The sequence below is a fragment of the Schistocerca nitens genome, chromosome 9 (assembly GCF_023898315.1).
Source record: "Schistocerca nitens isolate TAMUIC-IGC-003100 chromosome 9, iqSchNite1.1, whole genome shotgun sequence".
NCBI classification, from domain to species: domain Eukaryota; kingdom Metazoa; phylum Arthropoda; class Insecta; order Orthoptera; family Acrididae; genus Schistocerca; species Schistocerca nitens.
In genome coordinates, this window is record NC_064622.1 from 352,658,131 (window position 1) to 352,683,931 (window position 25,801).

Genomic DNA, 25,801 nt, shown 5'->3' on the forward strand with positions numbered 1-25,801 from the left:
GTGATGTATACGCTCGACTGTGCGGACAATGTACATGAGTACAATGATGACGATATGTGCTTAACAAGTGAAAGTGGTATTGAAACAGGTGTCGAAACATGTAGTTCATCATCGTTCTCGTACAGGGAGCCGCAAATCCCATCTCCAGAGAAATATAGTAAATGACAATCATTGTCCAAGGAACGGGTACTAAGAATAATTATGTGCATCACTAGGAGCGTAGTAAAAAGAAAACAATTATGAGTATGTGTGAAGCAATATGACCGTGCAATGCATAGGAAAAATAACTGTTATACAAGGAAAGGACTAGAATCACTTGTTACAAAAAATGGTGTTTGCACGTTTCAAGAATGCTCGATACTATTTACGTGATGTTCATAATAGTGACATACTACGTTATGCTCATCAAACTGCGTGCGACTTAGATCACAGTGATTTATAGGGAAGCAGTAGGTGGTTGCACAACTTCAAACAGTGCTGTGGAATTGAGAGACGTAATATGGTGAAATTTCAAATAAAGCGCCAACTTGACGATGCACACAATACTGCGGAATCGGCCTAGAAATTCATCCCATCGTCCAGTAAGGAATTTGTTTTCAAATCCGATCAATCGGGATTTGAAGAGGAAATGCATATGAGAGGTACCCTGTAAATCAGAGGTACCAAGAGAGTTGTATCAACATCAACCAACATCAATGCTTAACGCATCCGTATACAATTATGACGACTGTTAATCCGGATGCAAACTGGCAGGAAAGCTTGTTATTGTGTTGCGAGATGGTGGAGTTGCTCTGCCCCCTACGATTGCTCGTCGTGTGCGTGATCTTGCAAGGGCAGAAGTGAATATTTAAGTCACAGCAAGCAGGAGTGATAAAATGGGAGTAAGACAACTACAACTATGGTATGAGCACTGCGTTTGGTCAATAGCTGGTCAAAATAATATGCTTTTGCTTGATTCCTGGTCTGCGTGTAAAAGTCATACACCTATAGAGCAAGTTATCCCTCCTGAACAGTGCGTGATATTGCAGTTCATACCACCTGGAACTACTGGTCAAATTCAGCCTTTGCATGTTTGCTTTTTCCGTGCCTGTAAAACATATTATCGCACGGTCTGCAGCTACACATTAAAGTATAGCCAATTTAAGGATAAGCTCCACGACAGATTGTTTAACATTCAGTTGCGTGTCATCGCATTCCATCAGTTCTCATCACCCTGTTACACCAATACGATTCTATATGCATTCTTTAAGAAAGAATACCTAGCTGAACGTCCTGCATGGTTTCTAACTACCAAGGAGGTCGCCTTCGATCGTGATGGTGCAAACCTTTGTGATCACCTTAGTGCGCCCTTTTTCATTAGGCTTTCATAGTGCAAGTTAATAGTTTGTTTTGAACATTTCTTGAATATCGACGATGTCCATTTTGTGAAGTGTAATACATACCTCCCACAGAAGGTTGATGTCTGCACCTCCCGGACACTAATTTTCTGTCTTCCTCCTGATGTACACGATGAGTCATTAGCAGCTAACATTTTTTCTGTCGTAACTGTTAAAATAGCACTTTCAAATGAGCCTTACTACGAACTGAACTTGCAACCTTGCACTCAAGTCAGTAGCAGTGCAACGCAATTTAAGGCAATCGATTCTCTTCAGCAATTCATGGCGATCACGGCTTCAACATATGAAGAACTCACCAGGTGTCCCAGGCGCAGGCGATGGTTGCGTTGGCGACCATATCAGCTGGCACACAATCCGGCATTGCGTCTTCGTCCGATTGCATGGTGTGCAGAATTCCCAGTGCACCCCCGACCACAATCGCGCTGGGTCCATACATGTTCCCCAACCAGAATGCCACTGGCTCCTTGTTCGTAGCCATCACTGTAGGGACACACCAGTTTTAGCCAGCCTCGCAAATGTGTACCACCAAGTGGGGAGAGCTCTATCGCTGCTTGAAGTAGTGTGGTCGCCGAATGACGGGTTGAATGAGGATGGTTTGGGGGGGGGGGGGGATGGAATGTAACTCGGATTCATTACTCACACTGATTTTCAGGTTACCAGGATTCTTTTGCTAGGAGCACAAATGTATTGCCTGCCTATAATATTTCTAATTCAACTCCATTATTCACTTCTTTAAATTCTGTGGGATTGTATTGTATATAATTTCGGGGTGTCATTTGCATGACATATCCATCAGTCATTTGCCTTCAGCGTCTACTGCAATATTTTCTTTATTTTTATTTATTCGTGTTCTGTAGACCCGGTATACAAAAGAATTGCATGGATATGGAACGAGTCACAATATAAATTAACACAGTAGCCTACTTGTCTCTGCTAACAAATATAAATTGCAATTGGTGTATAAGAAACAAAGTATATTAATAGTTACAGTCTTAAGCATTTTCTGTGGTAAAACAGAGGTATAAAACGATAAAATAATAATTTACAATTTTCCATATTACAAACTATACATTAGCAGGAATTTGATAGTGTCATTTGCCTGAACACGAATTCCCATACTGGTGTAAGATGTATTAAGTTACAAAGTGGCAATAGCAAATATTACAAGTAAAGTATTACATCTAAGTTGCAATGTAACATTAAAGAATTGATTAAGAGAGTAAAACGCTTTATCCGGGAAGATATTCCTTCAATTTACTTTTAAATTTTGGCATTTCACTGGTAAGATTTTTTATGTCATACGGGAGTGCATTAAACACCTTTATGCTTGAGTAGTATACTCACCTTTTGTATCAGCTTTTTCTGTCAACATGAAAGTCATGTTTTGTCCTTGTGTCATAGTCATGATAAGAAGTATTGGTTTTTTGCATGTGTAGGTTCTTAGCTGAAAAGCACATAGGGGATAAGATATATTGTGAGGTCATTGTTAATATTTTGTGTGTTTTAAAAAGATTTCTGCATGAATGATTCCTGTTAGCTCCACTTATAATTCGAATTGCTCTTTTATGAGTTAAAAATACTTTATTTGCCATTGGTTGGTTACGCCAGAATATTAAGCCATAAGATAACAATGAATGTAAATAGCCAAAATAAGCAGCGTTAACAGCATCACTATTAGCATAAGATGCTGAACTGTCTATATCTTTTTCTCTTTCTATGCTCTTCGCTGTCTCTTTTGCTTTTGGTTATACATGTACTTGGTCTTCAAGATGAACGGCTACTGCCTGATATCAACTATATACAGAGGCAGACATATCGCGGAAATGGAAAATGCTTTTGATGTGCAGTTTTCACAGAATGAATTGGCAGTCAGGGGCTCGTATTGTTACCCAGTATACAGATTGTAATAATACTTACAAAGTGTATTTTTGTGTAAACATACACTTTGAAACGTCCCCTTGGAAAAATTTATGAGTTACTGTGCTGATAAACCTCTTACATTATTTGATTTTCAAACAGCTGAGCAGAACTGAACGTACTCAGCCATTTCGCTCTTCACCTATTCTGATCAACACTAAACTGACACACAATATTTTTAGCGCAACGCAATCTAACTTTCAATAATCCCTACAAAAGAATGGCCCTGACTAACAATATCCTATACCTTTCATGAATCACTTACCTCACAAAAATCTTCGTTACTCGAACTACTGCAATACAGCGAGCGCCACTACTGCCAGCTAAATAAAAGATTCTAACTACTGAAGGGACTAACTAACTAACTACTGACAGGCATAGTTAGCAAATGAAAGGTTTTGGTAAAGAACAAACACTATATTTACCTTAATAGTGTTCAAAAGTCATTATATATATATATATATATATATATATATATATATATATATATCCCGTGTGGGGTTGTTGGTACCCCCATCGGGCGCCTCCCCGGGTGGCGGATAGGGGAAAGCTTCCTAGATATAGGTGGTACTGGGGAAATGAAATACCCAGGGCGGACCAAAAACCAATAAACCCAGTGGTGTCTGTTCAGCAACTGGCGGCCAGTGGTCAGCGTCTGTTCCTCTAGTTGAGGCGGCTGCACAAAATCTTCTCGAACTCAAAAATCGAGTCGTATACCTGTGGTCTCAACAGAGATCACCACAAAAACTAAAATTCAACTTGAACGCATGATGGAAAAGACGACCACAGAGTCACTACCCCAGGCACCAGTCGATAGACTGGATTCACCTGATCATCGGATTCTGGGGGATCAGGGACACCATGCGGAGAAGAATCGAGGCTTCTCAAAAACTCGTCACACTCTCAAAACGAAACGTAAAAATTTTATTGGTACAATTAATGTGAACACCCTCACTAAAACAGGCAAATTAAAGCAACTCACCAACGCAATGGGAAAATTTAACCTGAAAATCACTGCACTGCAAGAGACAAGATTCACAGATGAAGGACACTTTAACACAAAGAATTACAGGATCTACAAGGGCAAACCTGCCATAAAAGTAAGAGACAAACTACCACTTTTCGGAACAGGATTCGCCGTACACACTTCCGTACTCGACTCAGTTATTGACTTCACGTCTCCCAATGAAAGAGTCTCCCTGTTATCAGTAAAATCAGCTAATAAAGCATACACTCTGATCAATGTGCACGCCCCCACAAATGACCACAATAAAATCTACCCTGAAACAGTGGACAATTTCTGGGAAACACTAGAAGAAACAACAAATAAAGTACCTAAGCACCATGTGAAAATCTTAGTAGGCGATTTTAATGCACAATTAGGGAAGGAAAAAAAATTCAGAGATACCACTGGACCCCACACCAAACACAAACGTACCAACAAGAATGGTGAAAGACTAATCGACTTCTGCAGAAACTTTGGACTTAAAATAATGAGTACCCAGTTTCAAAAACCTGCACATAAATTAACCACATGGAGATCACCCAGTCTTAGACAGGGTGAATACCAAATAGACCATGTCGCAATTTCCAAAGAAAACATAAAAGAAATTCAAAACATCAGAACCCGCAAAGGTGTCTTTGAATCAGATCATCATCTTCTCCAAATAAAAACAAAATTCCAACCCAACAGAATGCTAAAAAGGCCACCCAAAAGTACCAAACCAGATCCGGAATATCTGCAACTGAACAAAGAAAAAATCATCATGCAAATTAATCAGGAAAAATCAACAGATTGGAAGAAACTAACAGAGAAAATTCAGGAAGCCCTCAAATTAGGACAACCCCCTCGCAACAGGAAACATCGCTGGTGGAATGCAACCTGTGATGAGGCAGTTGACAACCGAATAACTGCATGGAAAAAATTTAGCAGTCACAAAACTGAAGAAAACTGGGAGAACTTTCTTAAAACCCAAAAACAGACCTCAAAAATAATTAGAAAAGAAAAACGGGGATATGACAACAACAGACTCTCTGAAATCCAGCAGGATTTCATCAAAAATAATACAAGAAATTTTTATAAGACTTTCAGAGAAAACTTACAGGGATACCAAGCGCCTAGCTTGTGCTTCAAGAAACCCGATGACTCTTTGGAAACCAACACGAAAAATAACTGCAAAATCTTAGCCCAATATTTCAGTTCCCTCCTCAACTGCGAACCACCCCAAGAAAAACTTCTCTTCTCTTCTCCAGTATTCACACACCCAGACTCACATGCCCCGGATCTTGAAGAAATTATGGAGATAGTCAAGCAGTTGAAAAATAACAAAGCACCAGGAGAAGATGGGATCATTGCTGAGTTCTGGAAACTAAACGATCCTATACTTATGCAGAAATTACACCGTATAATATCAGACATATGGATAACGGAGCAGATACCAGAGGACTGGAAATGCGCTCTAATTCACCCGCTACACAAAAAGGGCGACAAGACAGACATGAACAATTACAGAGGAATTTCCCTGCTCCCAGTCGCTTACAAAATCCTTTCCAAAGCGCTTTTAAACAGGATAGAATCCCAAGCAGATACACTAATTGGTGAATACCAGGCCGGATTCAGAAAAGGACGGTCATGTGCGGAACAGATCTGGTGCTTAAAGACAATATTACAAATGAGGAAATGCAGAAACACAGTATTTACATTCATCGACTTCAGGAAAGCATATGATTCAGTGGAGCGTGGAACCCTGTTTAAAATCATGGAAGGATTTGGGATCGACCGAAATACACGAAAAATCACAGAACAGACACTTACAGGAACAACGGCCAAAGTGAAATTCATGGGCGAAGTATCAGAACCCTTCGAAATCAAATCTGGAGTCCGACATGGGGACGGACTATCCCCAATCCTTTTCAATATTGTTCTAGAAAATATAATCAGGGAATGGGAACCTCACGTAAAGGGTATCCAAATTGATATCAAGAAAGAGAACCGAATTAAAGTCAAGTGCCTTGCTTTCGCTGACGATATTGCAATTATCACCAATAACAGAACAGAAGCGATAACATCCGTGAAGTTTCACAAAAAACCGGACTACAGATATCTTATGAAAAAACCCAATATATGGAAAGGCAGCCAGAAAATAAATCCCCTTTAATAACAAAATATGGTAAAATTGCACAAGTCTGCCATTTTAAATACCTCAGGATTAAACCGAATTGCCAATGAACAAAGAATGACCAAGCTCCAGAAAGCCTACAAGCTAACATGGACGCATTACAACAAGAAGTGCATTTCGACAGACGCAAAATTAAGGCACTATACAACAGTGATTCTTCCAGAAGCAATCTATGCAGCTGAAACAATGGTGATTGATGGTCATTCTAAAATTAAGGAAATAGAAAAGCAGGAAAGAAAAATTCTCAGGAAGATTTACGGTCCAATCAACAAAAATGGCATTTGGATGAAGAGACCACAAAACGAGCTCTATAGAAAGATCAGCATAGTTACAGATGAAATCAGAAAACGCCGAGCCAAATTTTATACACACATCTACAGGATGGAAGACTCCAGAACAGCAAAGAAATTATTCAATATTATAACAAGGAGTAAATGTGGCACGGAATGGCTGAAAGAAGTCCAGAGGGATCTACAGCAGATCAACATAAAAAATCTCGAAGATCGCACCGAGTGCGGGCATAAAATCACAAGTGTGAAGTTTGGGGAAAGAACATCGCGTCAGCCTGGTAAAAAATGGACAGAGGAACGGAAGAAGGAGCATTCTGAGAGGATGAGGAGGTTTTGGGAAGCAAAGAAGAAAAACTTCAAACACTTTGTTACAGGAAATGTTCAAATGTCCTCCGTTAGCGAGGATACCTGCATCCACCCTCCGTCGCATGGAATCCCTGATGCGCTGATGCAGCCCTGGAGAATGGCGTATTGTATCACAGCCGTCCACAATACGAGCACGAAGAGTCTCTACATTTGGTACCGGGGTTGCGTAGACAAGAGCTTTCAAATACTCCCATAAATGAAAGTCAAGAGGGTTGAGGTCAGGAGAGCGTGCAGGCCATGGCATTGGTCCGCCTCTACCAATCCATCGATTACCAAATCTGTTGTTGAGAAGCGTACGAACACTTCGACTGAAATGTGCAGGGGCTCCATCGTGCATGAACCACATGTTGTGTCGGACTTGTAAAGGCACATGTTCTAGCAGCACAGGTAGAGTATCCCGTATGAAATCATGATAACGTGCTCCATTGAGCGTAGGTGGAAGAACATGGGGCCCAATCAAGACATCACAACAATGCCTGCCCAAACGGTCACAGAAAATCTGTGTTGATGGCGTGATTGCACAATTACGTGCGGATTCTCGTCAGCCCATACATGTTGATTGTGAAAATTTACAATTTGATCACGTTGGAGTGAAGCCTCATCCGTAAAGAGAACATTTGCACTGAAATGAGGATTGACACATTGTTGGATGAACCATTCGCAGAAGTGTACCCGTGGAGGCCAATCAGTTGCTGATGGTGCCTGCACACGCTGTACATGGTACGGAAACAACTGGTTCTCCCGTAGCACTCTCCATACAGTGACGTGGTCAACGTTACCTTGTACAGCAGCAACTTCTCTGACGCTGACATTAGGGTTATCGTCAACTGCACGAAGAATTGCCTCGTCCATTGCAGGTGTCCTCGTCGTTCTAGGTCTTCCCCAGTCGCGAGTCATAGGCTGGAATGTTCCGTGCTCCCTAAGACGCCGATCAATTGCTTCGAACGTCTTCTTGTCGGGACACCTTCGTTCTGGAAATCCGTCTCGATACAAACGTACCGCGCCACGGCTATTGCCCCGTGCTAATCCATACATCAAATGGGCATCTGCCAACTCCGCATTTGTAAACATTGCACTGACTGCAAAACCACGTTCGTGATGAACACTAACCTATTGATGCTACGTACTGATGTGCTTGATGCTAGTACTGTAGAGCAATGAGTCGCATGTCAACACAAGCACCGAAGTCAACATTACCTTCCTTCAATTGGGCCAACTGGCGGTGAATCGAGGAAGTACAGTACATAGTGACGAAACTAAAATGAGCTCTAACATGGAAATTAAGCGTTTCCGGACATATGTCCACATAACTTCTTTTCTTTATTTGTGTGTGAGGAATGTTTCCTGAAAGTTTGGCCGTACCTTTTTGTAACACCCTGTATATATCAGTTCATGACATCCAGTCTTACAAATTTACTCTGTCTGATGGACGCACATCCAGATCATCCGTTCTCAAAACTCTGGCATCTCACTCCCCACATCCACCACTGCTGGCGGCTCACCTCCAACTGCGCAATGCTACGCGCTGTTAAAAGCCAACTGCCCAACACTACAATAGAAAATTCCAACAATGCAAAGCAGCCACAGACTGCATTCAGCACAGTGATTTTCATATAGAGCGCTACATGGCGTTACCAACATAAAAACCTAAACAGCCTACTTACAACTTTTTGAATGGAGCAGTGGCTATTGACATTAAAAAAACCTAAGTTAGGGTAAATTATAAGGTCAGTTTGTGTTTGTTGCATGATTCTTGTGTGAGTAGTTCACGATGTATGGTATTTCGAAAAGTATCCACACCGACACTTGTTTGTGCCATCCAACCTGTGTAGTTGCTACGTACGATGTTTTTATGTTTACTTGCAGTTTGCATCTACACATAAATAGTCGTAGATACTCCGCAAGCCACCGCACAGTGCATGGCGAAGTACTCCTTGTACCACTAGTCTGTTCCTTTCCTGTTACACTCGAAAATAGAGCGAGGGAAGCACTGTCTATATGCCTCCTTATGAGCCTTTATTTCTCGAATCTTATCTTCGAGGTCCTTACGGGCAGTGTATGTTGCCGGCAGGAGAATCGTTCGGCTGTCATCTAGAAATGGCAGTTCTCTAAATTTTCCCTATAGTGTTTCTCGAAAAATAACGTTACTTCCCTCCAGGGATTCCCATCTGAGTTCCCGTAGCACCTCCGTAACACTTACTCGTTGTTCGAACCTATAGGTAACAAATCTAGCAGCCCGCCTCTGAACTGCTTCGATATCCTCTTTCAACCCGACCTGGTACGGATCCTAAACACTCGAGCAGTTGGTGAGTTGCTTTAATTTGCCTGTTTTAGTGAGGGTGTTCACATTAATTGTACCAATAAAAATTTTACGTTTCGTTTTGAGAGTGTGACGAGTTTTTGAGAAGCCCCGATTCTTCTCCGCATGGTGTCCCTGATCCCCCAGAATCCGATGATCAGGTGAATCCAGTCTATCGACTGGTGCCTGGGGTAGTGACTCTGTGGTCGTCTTTTCCATCATGCGTTCAAGTTGAATTTTAGTTTTTGTGGTGATCTCTGTTGAGACCACAGGTATACGACTCGATTTTTGAGTTCGAGAAGATTTTGTGCAGCCGCCTCAACTAGAGGAACAGCCTCTGCTCAGCTCGACACCTTACGGTACACCACAAAATCATCAGCAAACAACTGCAGATTCCTGCCCACACTGGTCACCCAATCATTAATGTATACAGAAGACAACAGCGGGCCTACCACACTTCCTTGGTGCACTTCTGACGATTCCCGTGCCTCTTATGTTAACTGCTTTCCAGGGATCTTGAAATATGAAAACTCTATTGTACTTCACCCAGTGTATCATGCGAAAAAAGGGTAAGCTGAGTTTCACACGAGCGATACTTCGTAAAACAATGCTAATTCGTGAACACAAGCTTCTCAGTCTGACAAAAATTTATTATATTCGAAATGAGAATATGTTCAAGGATTCTGGAGCAAACTGAAATTAGTTATATTGGTCTGTAATTTTGCTGGTCCAGTCTCTTATTCTTCTTATATATTGGAGTCACCTGCGCCTTTTTCCAGTCTGTTGGGTCTTTATGCTGGGCGAGAGATTCATGATAAATGCAAGCTCGGTAAGGGGCCAGTGACAATGTCTTTCATACGGGAGTCTGTCCGATGGTCAAATGACAGTCTGCCTGTACGAATCTCCTATGTGAACGATTCAACTGCTACAGTAGACTCGTCAACAAGGGACTGAATGGAAGCCGTAGAGAGTTTTAGGTTGGTTCGTTGATTTGGGGGTGGGAACCAAACAGCGAGGTCATCGGTCCTATCGGATTAGGAAAGGATGGGGAAGGAATTCGGCCATTTGAAAGGAACCATCCCGGCATTTGCCTGAAGCGATTTAGGGAAATCCTGGAAAACTCAAACCAGGATGGCCGAACGTGGGTTTGAACCGTCGTCCTACCGAATATGAGTCCATTAGACTCTCTTAGCGGCTTTACATAGGACCAGAATTTTGTTGGGTTCTCTGGCAGATATTTTGCCAAGATGTGACGTGATAGTTGTTGTATGCTTCACGCATAGACCTTTTCACAGACGCATGAATAACTACTAACCTTCAAATGTCATTTGTGCGTTCTCTTTTGAACCGAGAGTGCAACAGCCTCTGCTTCCTCAGCATCTTCCAGATTTGGTTATGAAACCATGGACGATCTTTTCCTTCTTTCATCCACTTACTAGGTATATAACTCTCTGGACCACGATTTAAAATCTGCTTAAACTTTTCCCATAATTCCTCTGCGTCCATATTAGTGAAACTAAGTGATGTAAATTCACTGTCTAAGTGAGATGCTAACAACTCCTTATCTGCTCTATCTAGCAGAAACACTCTCGTAGCCTTCTTGACTGATTTATTAACTTTAGTTACCATAATTGCTATAGTGACATGATGATCGCTAAGACTCGTTCGTGTACTGACACTGCTGGCTGCCGAGCTAGCTACTCAAGAAAGTTTTCAGGAAAAGTGTTCAAAAGTATTTCGAAATGAATGCATAGAAATACCAGTCTCTACTCGGTTGATCTGTGTATTTCAGCGATACTGACCGCAGACTTTCTTTGAATGACTCTAGAATTGTCACAGAAGAGTTGGGCAGCCGATACAAACGTCCATCAATTAACTTGGTTTCACCTATACCAGTTATACGAGACCAGATAACTTCACTGTCACACTGGACTTCGACCTCAGTGTAGGCAATATTTTTGTCAACTGCAATGAACGCTCCCCCTCATGTGGTCTCTAACCTGTGTTTCTGACATACGTTCCTCGGCTCGCTAAATATCTCAGAGCTTTCTATTCTGTGTTTCAGCTCGGTCCCAAGAACAATCTGAGCACGAGAACTTTCCGGAGGGCAGTAAATTCGGTACTTTATTACGAAACTTTCGACAGTTATTGATAAAATTTTGACAGTCAAAGTGACTTTACTCTGAACACGGTCTACATCTACATGGATACTCTGCTAATCACATTTAAGTGCCTGGCAGAGAATTCACCGAACCACCTGCACAATTCTCTGTTTTTCCAATCTCGTAAGTAAGAACATCCATATCTTTCCCTTCGGGCTCTGATTTTTCCTCATTTTATCATGGCGATCGTTTCTCCCTATGTAGCTCGGCGTCAACAAAATATTTTCGCATTTGGAGAAAGTTGGTGATCGGAACGTCGTGAGAGGATGCCTCCACAACGAAAAACGCCTTTGTTTTGATGATGTCCATCTCAAATCCTATATCATTTCAGTGATACTCTCTCCCCTATTTCTCGATACTACAAAACGTGCTGCACTTCTGTGAAATTTTTCGATGTACTCAGTCAGTCCTGTCTGGGAAGAATCCCACACCGAGCAGCAGTATTCCAAAAGAGGACGGACAAGCTTACAGTAGGCAATCTCTTTAGTAGATCTATTACATTTTCTAAGTGTCCGGCCAATAAAACCCTGCCTATGGTTAGCCTTCCCCACAACATTTTCTATATGTTCCTACCAATATAAGTTGTTCGTAATTGCAGTTCCAAGGTATTTAGTTGAATTTACGGTCTTTATATTTGACTGATTTATCGTGTAACCGAAGTTTCACGGATTCCTTTTTGCACTCATATGGATGACCTAACACTTTTCGTTATTTAGGTTCGATTACCAATATTATCACTGACTCTCTTTCTTGTTTATCGACCGGCGAGTGCTCATCAGAGCACCTCAGACTATGGCCTAGCCTAAAAAACTCTCAAGTGCACTCCATAAGTACTCTGCTACCTTTGTACAGGCACCCCTGACCTCCCAAGGGGAGTTTTACAAGTCCCCACAGTGTACTTGTGTGTTCGTTGAGTGCATTCCGATTGTCTAGTCTTTGTTGTTGTTGTTGTGGTCTTCAGTCATGAGACTGGTTTGATGCAGCTCTCCATGCTACTCTATCCTGTGCAAGCTTCTTCATCTCCCAGTACCTACTGCAACCTACATCCTTCTGAATCTGCTTGGTGTATTCATCTCTTGGTCTTCCTCTCCAATTTCTACCCTCCACGCTGCCCTCCAATACTAAATTGGTGATCCCTTGATGCCTCACAACATCTCCTACCAACCGATCCCTTCTTCTGTTCAAGTTGTGCCACAAACTCCTCTTCTCCCCAATCCTATTCAATACCTCCTCATTAGTTACGTGATCTACCCATCTAATCTTCAGCATTCTTCTGTAACACCACATTTCGAAAGCTTCTATTCTCTTCTTGTCTAAACTATTTATCGTCCACGTTTCACTTCCATACATGGCTACACTCTATACAAATACTTTCAGAAACGACTTCCTGACACTTAAATCTATACTCTGTGTTAACAAATTTCTCTTATTCGGAAACGCTTTCCTTGCCATTGCCAGTCTACATTTTATGTCCTCTCTATTTCGACCACCATCAGGTATTTTGCTCCCCAAATAGCAAAACTGCTTTACTACTTTAAGTGTCTCATTTCGTAATCTAATTCCCTCAGCATCACCCGACTTAATTCGACTACATTCCATTATCCTCGTTTTGCTTTTGTTGATGTTCATCTTATATCTTCCTTGCAAGACACTGTCCGTTAAACTGCTTTTCCAGGTCCTTTGCCGTCTCTGACAGAATTAAAATGTCATCGGTGAACCTGAAAGTTTTTATTTCTTCTCCATGGATTTTATTACCTCCTCCGAATTTTTCTTTTGTTTCCTTCACTGCCTGCTCAATATACAGATTGAATAACATCTCCCTCCCTTCAAAACCACTGCTTCCCTTTCATGTCCTTCGACTCTTATAACTGCCATCTGGTTTCTGTACAAATTGTACAGTCTTACAATGCAGAAAAAGTCGATGTGTTCATGACGTATGGAGAATGTAGGAAGAATGCAGTTTATTCTTGAACAGTGTATGCGACCAGGTATCCCAATCTACGTCAACCATCTCGGCAATACTGGCAGAAGTAAAGTTGTGAGGACGTGGCGTCAGTCGTGCTTGGGTAGTTCAGTTGGTAGAGCACTTGCCCGCGAAAGGCAAAGGTCGTGAGTTCGGGTCTCGGTCCGACACACGGTTTTAATCTGCCAGGAAGTTCCATATCAGTGCACACTCCACTGCAGAGTGAAAATCTCATTCTGGATCTCGGCAATTATTTATCAACCTCTTCACCCAGTTACTTGAAAGTGGTAGTATAACAACTAGACGAGGTAACAGAATGAAACAAGCGACGACAGAACCGGGGGAAATTAATGTTCTCGCTGCTGTTGCAGGTGATCCGCACGTACTCCCCCGCGTAGTCGCACGAGGAAGTGTCCTATGCATTCTCTACCGACACAAGTTCCATCCGTATTACATTTTGCTCCATCAACAGCTGTAAAGAAATGATTGTGGGAATCGTGTTAACTTCTGTAAATGGGCACTAGGACAAGATATTCCAGATGTGTTATGTCTTGTTTGCCGATGAAGCCACATTTATCACTCATTGCCAGGTAAACCACCGAAACATTCACTATTGCTCTGTTGACAATCCCCCTTGGTTTCGTCAGGTGGAACGTCGGCGTCCATGGAGCGTAAACGTGTGTTGTGGGACAGTGAACCATCAGCTCATAGGCCCATGATTCACAGTAGGAACACTGAACACGCACTAATATCGCAGCCCACTAACAGACCATCTTCCATGGATTCCAAAAGACGTTCCTCTGCAGACTGGGAGGAACCAGTGGTACCAACTTGACGACTGTCCAGCACGTAGTGCGTGAAGTACTACAGCATACCTTCACGAATTATTTCCAGATTGTTGGATTGGACGCAGGGGTCCTGTACCTTGGCCGGCCCGTTTCCCGGGTTTGATGCCTATAGACTTTTTTCTGTGGGAAAATCTGAAAGATGCTGTCTGCAAGGACATACCAACTACACCCGATCATATGCAACGACGTATTCCTGCAGCTTGCTCGGACATCTCCGCTGAAATCCTAGCACATTGCAGCAGCCCTTCCGTACCAGTCTGGAAGACTTTGCGGGTGGTCATTTTGAACACACCATGCGATGGTCCATTGTCTCGTTACTAGTCAGATTCCACTAACCAGTGTATGCACTTGATTGTTTTTTACTGTACGCCACCACAAATGAGCGTTTGGCGTCATTGGCCGGGAGGCCCCTTGTGGGGCAGGTACGGCCGCCTTGCTGCAGGTCTTATTACATTCGACTCCAGATTTGGCGACCTGCGCGCCGAGTGGGGATGAAATGATGAGGAAGACAACTCAACACCCAGTCCCTGAGCGGAGAAAATCTCCGACCCAGCCGACAATCGAACCCGAGCCCGTAGGACGGCAATTCGTCACGCTGACCAATGAGCTATCGGGGCGGACTACATCATCACAGGTATTGTACAAGCGTCGGTGTGGGAACTTACCAAAATATCATGTCTCGTAAACGACTCGCAGCAGAATCATGCAACAAACATCACTGACATTCTAATTCAAAAAATGGTTCAAATGGCTCTCAGCACTATGGGACTCAACTGCTGTGGTCATCAGTCCCCTAGAACTTAGAACTACTGAAACCTAACTAACCTAAGGACATCACACACACCCATGCCCGAAGCAGGACTCGAACCTGCGACCGTAGCAGCAGCGCGGCTCCGTACTGGAGCGCCTAGAACCGCACAGCCACCGCGGCCGGCCTGACATTCTAATTCATCCTACTTTTAATTTGTTAATGTCAACAGGCACTGTTCCATTTAAATAAAGTGTCTGTTTGTAGAAAAATTAAACTTTCTAAGTATTATTAAAATTTGTTCATTGGCTAACGATACGAGCCCCTGACTATCAGTTCATTCTGTGAAAACCGCACATTTATAGCTGTTCCCATTTCCACAACATATGCAGTGCATATTGTAGGTGAGTCATCCGGTAAATACTGGATGTAGAGAGAGTTCCATATGTTTGATCGTTAGAAATACGATTAATAGTGACAGTTATTTGCCCAGTCCACTTTCTACTCCTGTGACAATGACGCTTCATTTCACGATCCTACCTTTTTTGGTTGGGGGGGGGGGGGGGGGAGGTCAACCGTCTCCTGGTTCGTTTGATGATGCACACCACGAATTCCTCTCCTACGCTTACCTGATCACCTTATATAGCAACTACATAGAACGCCCTCAGTTATATCTAATGTACACTCCTGGAAATGGAAAAAAGAACACATTGACACCGGTGTGTCAGACCCACCATACTTGCTCCGGACACTGCGAGAGGGCTGTACAAGCAATGATCACACGCACGGCACAGCGGACACACCAGGAACCGCGGTGTTGGCCGTCGAATGGCGCTAGCTGCGCAGCATTTGTGCACCGCCGCCGTCAGTGTCAGCCAGTTTGCCGTGGCATACGGAGCTCCATCGCAGTCTTTAACACTGGTAGCATGCCGCGACAGCGTGGACGTGAACCGTATGTGCAGTTGACGGACTTTGAGCGAGGTCGTATAGTGGACATGCGGGAGGCCGGGTGGACGTACCGCCGAATTGCTCAACACGTGGGGCGTGAGGTCTCCACAGTACATCGATGTTGTCGCCAGTGGTCGGCGGAAGGTGCACGTGCCCGTCGACCTGGGACCGGACCGCAGCGACGCACGGATGCACGCCAAGACCGTAGGATCCTACGCAGTGCCGTAGGGGACCGCACCGCCACTTCCCAGCAAATTAGGGACACTGTTGCTCCTGGGGTATCGGCGAGGACCATTCGCAACCGTCTCCATGAAGCTGGGCTACGGTCCCGCACACCGTTAGGCCGTCTTCCGCTCACGCCCCAACATCGTGCAGCCCGCCTCCAGTGGTGTCGCGACAGGCGTGAATGGAGGGACGAATGGAGACGTGTCGTCTTCAGCGATGAGAGTCGCTTCTGCCTTGGTGCCAATGATGGTCGTATGCGTGTTTGGCGCCGTGCAGGTGAGCGCCACAATCAGGACTGCATACGACCGAGGCACACAGGGCCAACACCCGGCATCATGGTGTGGGGAGCGATCTCCTACACTGGCTGTACACCACTGGTGATCGTCGAGGGGACACTGAATAGTGCACGGTACATCCAAACCGTCATCGAACCCATCGTTCTACCATTCCTAGACCGGCAAGGGAACTTGCTGTTCCAACAGGACAATGCACGTCCGCATGTATCCCGTGCCACCCAACGTGCTCTAGAAGGTGTAAGTCAACTACCCTGGCCAGCAAGATCTCCAGATCTGTCCCCCTTTGAGCATGTTTGGGACTGGATGAAGCGTCGTCTCACGCGGGCTGCACGTCCAGCACGAACGCTGGTCCAACTGAGGCGCCAGGTGGAAATGGCATGGCAAGCCGTTCCACAGGACTACATCCAGCATCTCTACGATCGTCTCCATGGGAGAATAGCAGCCTGCATTGCTGCGAAAGGTGGATATGCACTGTACTAGTGCCGACATTGTGCATGCTCTGTTGCCTGTGTCTATGTGCCTGTGGTTCTGTCAGTGTGATCATGTGATGTATCTGACCCCAGGAATGTGTCAATAAAGTTTCCCCTTCCTGGGACAATGAATTCACGGTGTTCTTATTTCAATTTCCAGGAGTGTATATTCCAATCTCACAGCCTTATTTGATCGCAAGTCTTCCAGAGTTCGATTAAACTCTCCCTCGAAAATGGAACCCATATATATTCCACATCGAGTCAAAGTTCTACTTTTATCATGTCAGCGGACAGTTTCTTTACCTTTGTAGAGGCATCCAGCGTTATCCTCAAATGTTCAAATGTGTGTAAAATCTTATGGGACTTAACTGCTGAGGTCATCAGTCCCTAAGCTTACACACTAGTTAACCTAAATTATCCTAAGATACACGACCATGCCCGAGGGTGAACTCGAACCTCCGCCGGGACCAGCGGCACAGTCCATGACTGCAGCGCACTCAGACCGCCCGGCTAATCCCGCGCTCGTAATCCTCCCATCTATACTCTCTCTCCATTGCCGTTAACGCTGGAATTCCTCTTGCGCTATTAATGTTCAAGATTTTGCATTTAGTTTCCTCGAAAGTTGTTTTGACTAGTCTATATCTGAATCAGACCTTCCAGAGATCCGGAGATCATTTTTTTTTTCGATCTTTCGTATTTTCCTTGCATCCATTTCGTTTTAGCTTTGAAATGGGTCTGCTTCTTCCCATAATTGCACTGACACGTTAAGGTGACACTACTCTGTCACATTCAAAGATACATAGACCCTCACACACACACACACACACACACACACGCACACACACACACACACACACACACACACACACACACGCACGCACACACACATCCTCACACGCACAAACGCACAACCCACACATCCCCAGACACACTTCCACATACTGTATGCACAATATGTGATCAAAAGTATCCGGACACCTGGCTAGAAAATGACTTACAAGTTCGTGGCGCCCTCCATCGGTAATGCTGGAATTCAGCATGGTGTTGGCCCACCCTCAGTCTTGATGACAGCTTCCACTCTCGCAGGCATACGTTCAATCAGGAGCTGGAAGGGTTTTTGGGGAAAGACAGCCCGTTCTTCACGGAGTGCTGCACTGAGGAGAGGTATCGATGTTGGTCGGTGAGGCCTGGCATGAAGTCGGCGTTCCAAAACATCCCGAAGAAGTTTTATAGGATTCAGGCCAGAACTCCGTGCAGCCCAATCCCTTAGAGTGATGTTATTGTCGCGTAACCACTCCGCCACAGGCCGTGCATTATGAACAGGTGCTCGATCGTGTTGAAAGATGCAATCACCATCCCGAATTGCTCTTCAAGCAAGAAGGTGCTTAAAACATCAATGTGGGCCTGCGCTGTGATAGTGCCACGCAAAACAACAAGGAGTTCAAGCCTCCTCCATGAAAAACACTACCATACCATAACACCACCGCCTCCGAGTTTTACTGTTAGCACTTCACTCGCTGGCAGATGACGTTTACTGGGCATTCACCATACCCACATCTTGCCATCGGATGGCCATATTGTGTACTGTCATTCGTTACGCCTCACAACGTTTTTCCACTGTTCAAACGTCCAATGTTTACGGTCCTTACACCAAGAGAGGCGCCGACTGGCATTTACTGGCGTGATCTGTGGCTTATGAGCAGCCGATCGACCATGAAATCCAAGTTTTCTCAACTCCCTCGTAACTGTCACAGTACTTGCAGTGGATCCTGATGCAGTTTGTAATTCCTCTGTGATGATATGGATAGATGTCTGCCTATTACACATTACGACCCTCTTCAACTGTCGGCGGTCTCGGTCAGTCAACAGACTGGAAAAACCGTTAAACACAGTACTTAATCTGAGGGGTCTGTAACATAACCTAATTCTTACACGTGAATGTAGGACTTCCCGCTGTGCATTGCTAATGATATATGCTCGGGCTTACATCTGGGTTGTTGCGTTAAAAATCCGCGACGTTCTGATGTCATTCTTATCATCGTCTGGCGAAGTCAGTCTTTTTTGCCAGATGGTGATTAGAACGACTCTCATCGAAACGTCGAGGAATTTGACAGCAGCAACCCGAGTGGGAGCCAGAGAAGGTTTCATCAGCTCTCTTCTTTGTACATATAGCCGTTATTCCTTTTCTCTTACTGGTCTACGATAGTTTGCTATTGTCTGTCACTTATCATCATGTATCTATTCGATTCCAGTGATCCCCGAATGAAGTTGTGCTGAGCACAGCACATATGCAACTACTCCAACTAATCGTTGATTTTCTGTATAGAAATTCGAAATTCTTCTTTTTGATGTTTCTGACTTTTGGTGAAAGGCACTATACATTTGGTTTAATTGTGGTTATGCAATCTGGTGATAAAAAATTAGAGATCGTGTCGGCGTAGGATGATGATGATAATGATGATGTTTGGTTTGTGGGGTTCTCAACTGCGCGGTCATGAGCGCCCATACAGAATCCCAAATTTTACACATCTAGCCACTGTCACGAATGATAATGATGAGGACAACACAAACACCCAGTCCCCAGGCAGAGAAAATCCCTAACCCAGCCGGGAATCGAACCCGAGACGTCGTGATCCACAAGCAACAACGCTAGCCACTAGACTACGAGCTGTGGACTAAGCGTTGGAAGTCTCCTGCCTCTGTAGCCGTCCATAATTGCAAAAGTATTGCCAGTGCAGCATTTTGTGCACGAACTCATCTCTCAATTATGTCCCATAAATGTTCAATGGGATTCATGTCGGGCGATCTGCGTGGGCAGACCATTCACTCGAACTGTGCAGAACTTTCTTCAAACCAGTTGCGGCCTGGGGACATGGCCCACTGACATCCATAAAAATGTCATCGTCGTTTGGTTGCAAATGGTGTCTAAGTAGTCGAACACAACCATTTCCAGTCAATGAACAATTCAATGGTACCACCGGACTTAATCCACTCCATGTTGACACAGCCCACGTCATTATGGAGCTACCACTAGGTTAACAACTTGGGTCCATGGCTTCGCCGGCTCAGCGCCACACTCGAACCTTACCATCAGCTCTTGCCAACTGAAATCGGAACTCTTCTAACCAGAACACAGTTTTCCAGTCATCTAGGGTCGAACCGATGCGGTCACGAGCCCAGGAGAGGCTCTGCAGGTGATGTCGTGTTGTTAACAATAGCACTCGCGTGGGTCGTGTGTTGTCATAGTCCATTAACGCCATATTTCACCGCACGTTCTTAGCGGGTATGTTTGTCGTACATGGCACATTGATTTCCGCGAACATTTCACGCAATGTTGCTTGTCTGTGAGAACTGACAACTCTACGCAAACACCGCCGCTCTCGGTCGTCAAGTGGAGGCCGTCGGCCACTGCGTTGTCCGTGGTGAGACGTAAAGCCTGAAATGTGGAATTCTCTGCACACTCTTGGCGCTATGGGTCACAGGATACTGAACTCCGTAATGATTATCGAAATGGAATGTTCCATGCGCGTACCTCAAGCAGCGTTCAAAGTAAGTTAAGTCCTGTCGTGCTGCCATAATCATGTCGGAAACCTTTTTACATGAATCACTTGAGTGCAAATTACAGCTCCGCTAATGCACTGCCTTTCATACCTTGTGGACGCGATATTACTACCATTTGCATATGGGCATATCGCTGTCCCATGACTTATCACCCCAGAATATTTCTTCTGCGACGGAAGTTTATCTCTCCACATGTAGATGGGTTGGACTAAAATGTGGAAACAATGCGAGAAACAGACGCTTGAACATACTGTACCGCCAGACAAGTGTCAGTAGTTCTCAGAAGTATGGTGCGCGTAGTTGTGAGTACATTACCTAAGTTGATGATGATGATGATCATCATCATCATGATGCTTGGTGTGTGGGGTGCTCAACTGTGCTGTCATCACAGTCCACCTTTTTTGCCGAACTCAATGTAACCACTGTCACGAACATGAAATCATGAGGTCGCAAAGTACTGTTGCCAAGGGATTTCAGATCGATTCCGTATTTCTGGATTTCCGGAAGGCTTTTGACACTGTACCACACAAGCGGCTTGTAGTGAAATTGCATGCTTATAGAATATCGTCTCAGTTATGTGACTGGATCTGTGATTTCCTGTCAGAGAGGTCACAGTTCGCAGTAACTGACGGAAAGTCATCGAGTAAAACAAAAGTGATTTCTGGCGTTCTCCAAGGTAGTGTTGTAGGCCCTTTGCTGTTCCTTATCTATATAAACGATTTGGGAGACAATCTGAGCAGCCGTCTTCGGTTGTTTGCAGATGACGCTGTCGTTTGTCGACTAATAAAGTCATCAGAAGATCAAAACAAACAGCAAAACGATTTAGAAAATATATCTGAATGGTGTGAAAAATGGCAGTTAAATAACGAAAAGTGTGAGTTCATCCACATGAGTGCTAAAAGGAACTCGTTAAACTTCGGTTACACGATAAATCAGTCTAATCTAAAAGCCGCAAATTCAACTAAATACCCGGGCAGTTGAGCGCCCCACACACTAAGCAACTTAAATTGGTAGGAACACATAGAAAATATAGTGGGGAAGGCTAACCAAAGACTGCGTTTTATTGGCAGGACACTTAGAAAATGTAACAGACCTACTAAGGAGACTGCCTACACTGCGCTTGTCCGTCCTCTTTTAGAATACTGCTGCGCGGTGTGGGATCCTTACCAGATAGGACTGACGGAGTACATCGAAAAAGTTGAAAGAAGCGCAGCACGTTTTGTATTATAGCTAAATATAGGAGAGAGTGTCACAGATATGATACAGGATTTGGGCTGGACATCATTAAAACGTAGGCGTTTTTCTTTGCGACAGAATCTTCTCACGAATTTCCAATCACCAACTTTCTCCTCCGAACGCGAAAATATTTTGTTGACACCGACCTACATAGGGAGAACGATCACCACGATAAAATAAGAGAAATCAGAGCTCGTACAGAAAGATACAGGTGTTCGTTCTTTCCGCGAGCTATATGACATTGGAATAATAGAGAATTGTGAAGCTTTCAGGCACTTAAATGCGATTTGCAGAGTATCCATGTAGATGTAGACAACACAAACACCCAGCCCCCGGGCAGAGAAAATCCCCAACCCCGGTTTTGTCAGAGCTAAGTTAATTCGAAACTGGGCAAATCGTTGGTGCTCCTATTATGGGTGCTTCCGTAACCAAGATAGCCAAAGTGTCTGGTGTTTGAAGAGGAGCCGTATCGAAGATGTATATCGTGCAAAGGGAAATGGGAAAAAAATATCATTCGAAAAGCCACAACTGGGACTAAAGTGTGTGTTGAGCGATCGTGGCGGACAGTCACTGACACGGCTTGTGGCGAAAAATAAGTGTCAGTATAATTGAAGATCTTAATCGCTATTAATACTTCATATCTTTTTTCAAAATATACGCCTCAACGCGTTTCGGATACAGCCATCAAAAGAATTTGTCAGATAAACAGAACAAATGAGAAGTAACGTTTTCACGAGAAACACAACATTGTATAAAACGAAATGTAGGCATACCACATTTAAAACTCGATACACAGTATCTCGTAAATTCATACGTGTGTTTGTACCATAAAATAGTGCTGTATAGTGTGGCAGCCTACCAGAAATAACAATCTGCGGTCGTTAGATGGTTTCAAGTACGTCTACAAATTATGCATACAGTCATTTCAAGAAAGTTATGCATAAACGTAATGAACTGCACCTGTCACCATCTACAGATTGAACCTACAGTCATGTCACGAAAAACTACGAACTATCATTTCGTAAAAAGTATTCTGTACAAACCAAATGGACAATTGCGTTCTTAAAAACAATTCAAGGTGTTGTTGTTATTGTTATTGTTGTTGTTGTATTCATTCCAGAGACTGGTTTGATGCACCTCTCCATGCTACTCTATCCTATGCAAGCTTCCCAGTACCTACTGCAACCTACATCCTTCTGAATCTGCTTAGTGCATTCGTCTCGTGGTCTCCCTCCACGATTTTTATTCTCCACGCTGCCCTCCAATACTAAATTGGTGATTCCTTGATGCCTCAGAACATGTTCTACCAACCGATCCCTTCTTCTAGTCAGGTTGTGCCACAAATTTCTCTTCTCCTCAGTTCTGTTCAGTATCTCCTCATTAGTTACGTGATCTACCCATCTAATCTTCAGCATTCTTCTGTAGCACCACATTTCAAAGGCTTCTATTCTCTTCTTGTCCAAACTATTTATCGTCCTTGTTTCACTTCGATACATGGCTACACTCCATACAAATACTTTCAGAAACGACTTCCTGACACTTAAATCTATACTCTATGTTAACAAATTTCTCTTATTTAGAAACGATTTCCTTGCCAATGCCAGTTTACATTTTATGTCCTATCTACTTCGACCATCGTAAGTTATTTTGCTCCCCAAATAGCAAAACACGTTTACTACTTTAAGAGTCTCATTTCCAAATCTAATTCCCTCAGCATCACCCGATTTCATTCGACTACATTCCATTATCCTCGTTTTGCTTTTGTTAATGTTCATCTTACACCCTCCTTTCAAGACACTGTCCATTGCGTTCAGCTGCTCCTCCAAGTCCTTTGCCGTCTCTGCCAGAATTACAATGTCAATGGCAAACCTCAAAGTTTTTATTTCTTCTCCATGGATTTTAATTTTCTTTTGTTTCCTTTACTGCTAGCTCATTATACAGATTGAATAACATCGGGGATAGGTTACAACCGTGTCTCACTCCCTTCCCAACCACTGCTTCCCTTTCATGCCCCTCGACTTTTATAACCGCCATCTGGTTTCTGTGCTAATGGCAAATAGCCTTTCGCTTCCTGTATTTGATCCCTTCCACCTTCAGAATTTGAAAGAGAGTATTCCAGTCAACATTGTCAAAAGCTTTCGCTAAGTCTACAAATGCTAGAAACGTAGGTTTACTTTTCCTTAATCTATCTTCTAAGATAAGTCGTAGGGTCAGTATTGCCTCACGTGTTCCAACATTTCTACGGAATCGAAACTACTCTCCCCCGAGGTCGGCTTCTACCAGTTTTTCCAGTCGTCTGTAAAGAATTCGTGTTAGTATTTTGCAGCCGTGACTTATTAAACTAATAGTTCGGTAATTTCCACATATGTCAATACCTGCTTTCTTTGGGATTGGAATTATTATATTGTTCTTGAAGACTGAGGGTATTTCGCCTGTCTCATACTTCCTGCTCACCAGATGGTAGAGGTTTGTTAGGGCTGGTTCTTCCAAGGCTATCAGTAGTTCTAATGGAATGTTGTCTACTCCCGAGGTCTTGTTTCGACTTAGGTCTTTCAGTGCTCTGTCAAACTATTCACGCAGTATCATATCTCCCATTCCATCTTCATCTACGTCCTCTTCCCATTTCCATAATATTGTCCTCAAGTACATCGCCCTTGTATAGACCCTCTATATACTCCTTCCACCTTTCTGCTTTCGCTTCTTTGCTTAGAACTGGGGTTCCATGTGAACTCTTGATATTCATGCAAATGGTTCTGTTTTCGCCGAAGATCTCTTTAATTTTCCTGTAGGCGGCATCTATCTTACCCCTGGTGATATATTCCTCTTCATCCTTACATTTGTCCTCTATCCGTCCCTGCTCAGCCATTTTGCACGTCATATCGATCTCATTTTTGAGACTTTTGCGTTCCTTTTTGCCTCCTTCATTTACTGCACTTTTACATTTTCTCCTTTCATCAATTAAATTCAATATTTCTTCTGTTACCCAAGGGTTTCTACTAGCCCTCATCTTTTTACCTACTTGATCCTCTGCTGTCCTCACTATTTCATCTCTCAAAGCTACCCATTCTTCTTCTACTGTATTTCTTTCCCCCGTTTTTGTCATTCGTTCCCTACTGCTTGCTCTGAAACTATTTACAACCTCTGGTTCTTTCAGTTTATCCGTTTCATCTTCTTAAATAATTACTACTAAAAACAGTCTTGATCACGATTTATTTAACAAGGTGACCGGTTTCGACCACTACTGTGGTCATCTTCAGACCATTGAGTAGGAACCTCTTTCTGTTGTAGTGATTCTCCAACAGAAAGAGGTTCCTACTCAATGGTCTGAAGATGACCACAGTAGTGGTCGAAACCGTTAAATAAATCGTGATCAAGACTGTTTTTAGTAGTAATTATTTATAAGACATTGATCACTGCTGTTCCCATAATGCATTCAAAAGTAATTCATCTTCTTAAATTCCCACCTTTTTGCAGTTTCTTCAGTTTTTGTCTACAGTTCATAACCAATAGAGTGTGGTCAGAGGCCACATCCGCCCCTGGAAATGTCTTACAATTTAAAACCTGGTTCGTAAATCTCCGTCATACCATTATATAACCTATCTGAAACCTTCCAGTGTCTCCAGGCCTCTCTCATGTACACAACCTTCTTTCATGATTCTTGAACCAAGTGTTAGCTATGATTAAGTTATGCTCTGTGCAAAATTCTACCAGGCGGCTTCCTCTTTCATTCCTTACCCCAATTCCATATTCACCTACTACTTTTCCTTCTCTTCCTTTTCCTACTATCGAATTCTAGCGACCCACGACTATTAAATTTTCGTCTCCCTTCACTATCTCATTATTATCTCACCGTACATTTCATCAATCTCTTCGTCATCTACGGAGCTAGTTGGCAT

At 43.5% G+C, this 25,801-nt stretch overlaps 1 protein-coding gene across 1 annotated transcript in view; it reads right to left on the reverse strand.

Moving 5' to 3' along the window:
• Positions 1-25,801, reverse strand: part of LOC126203663 (fatty acyl-CoA reductase 1-like) — a 169,486-nt gene that overhangs the window by 84,321 nt on the left and 59,364 nt on the right. Inside the window, exon 6 of the mRNA XM_049938030.1 lies at positions 1,694-1,877. Within this exon, the coding sequence (XP_049793987.1) occupies positions 1,694-1,877 (184 nt within the window). The remainder of the gene's footprint in view (positions 1-1,693; positions 1,878-25,801) is intronic.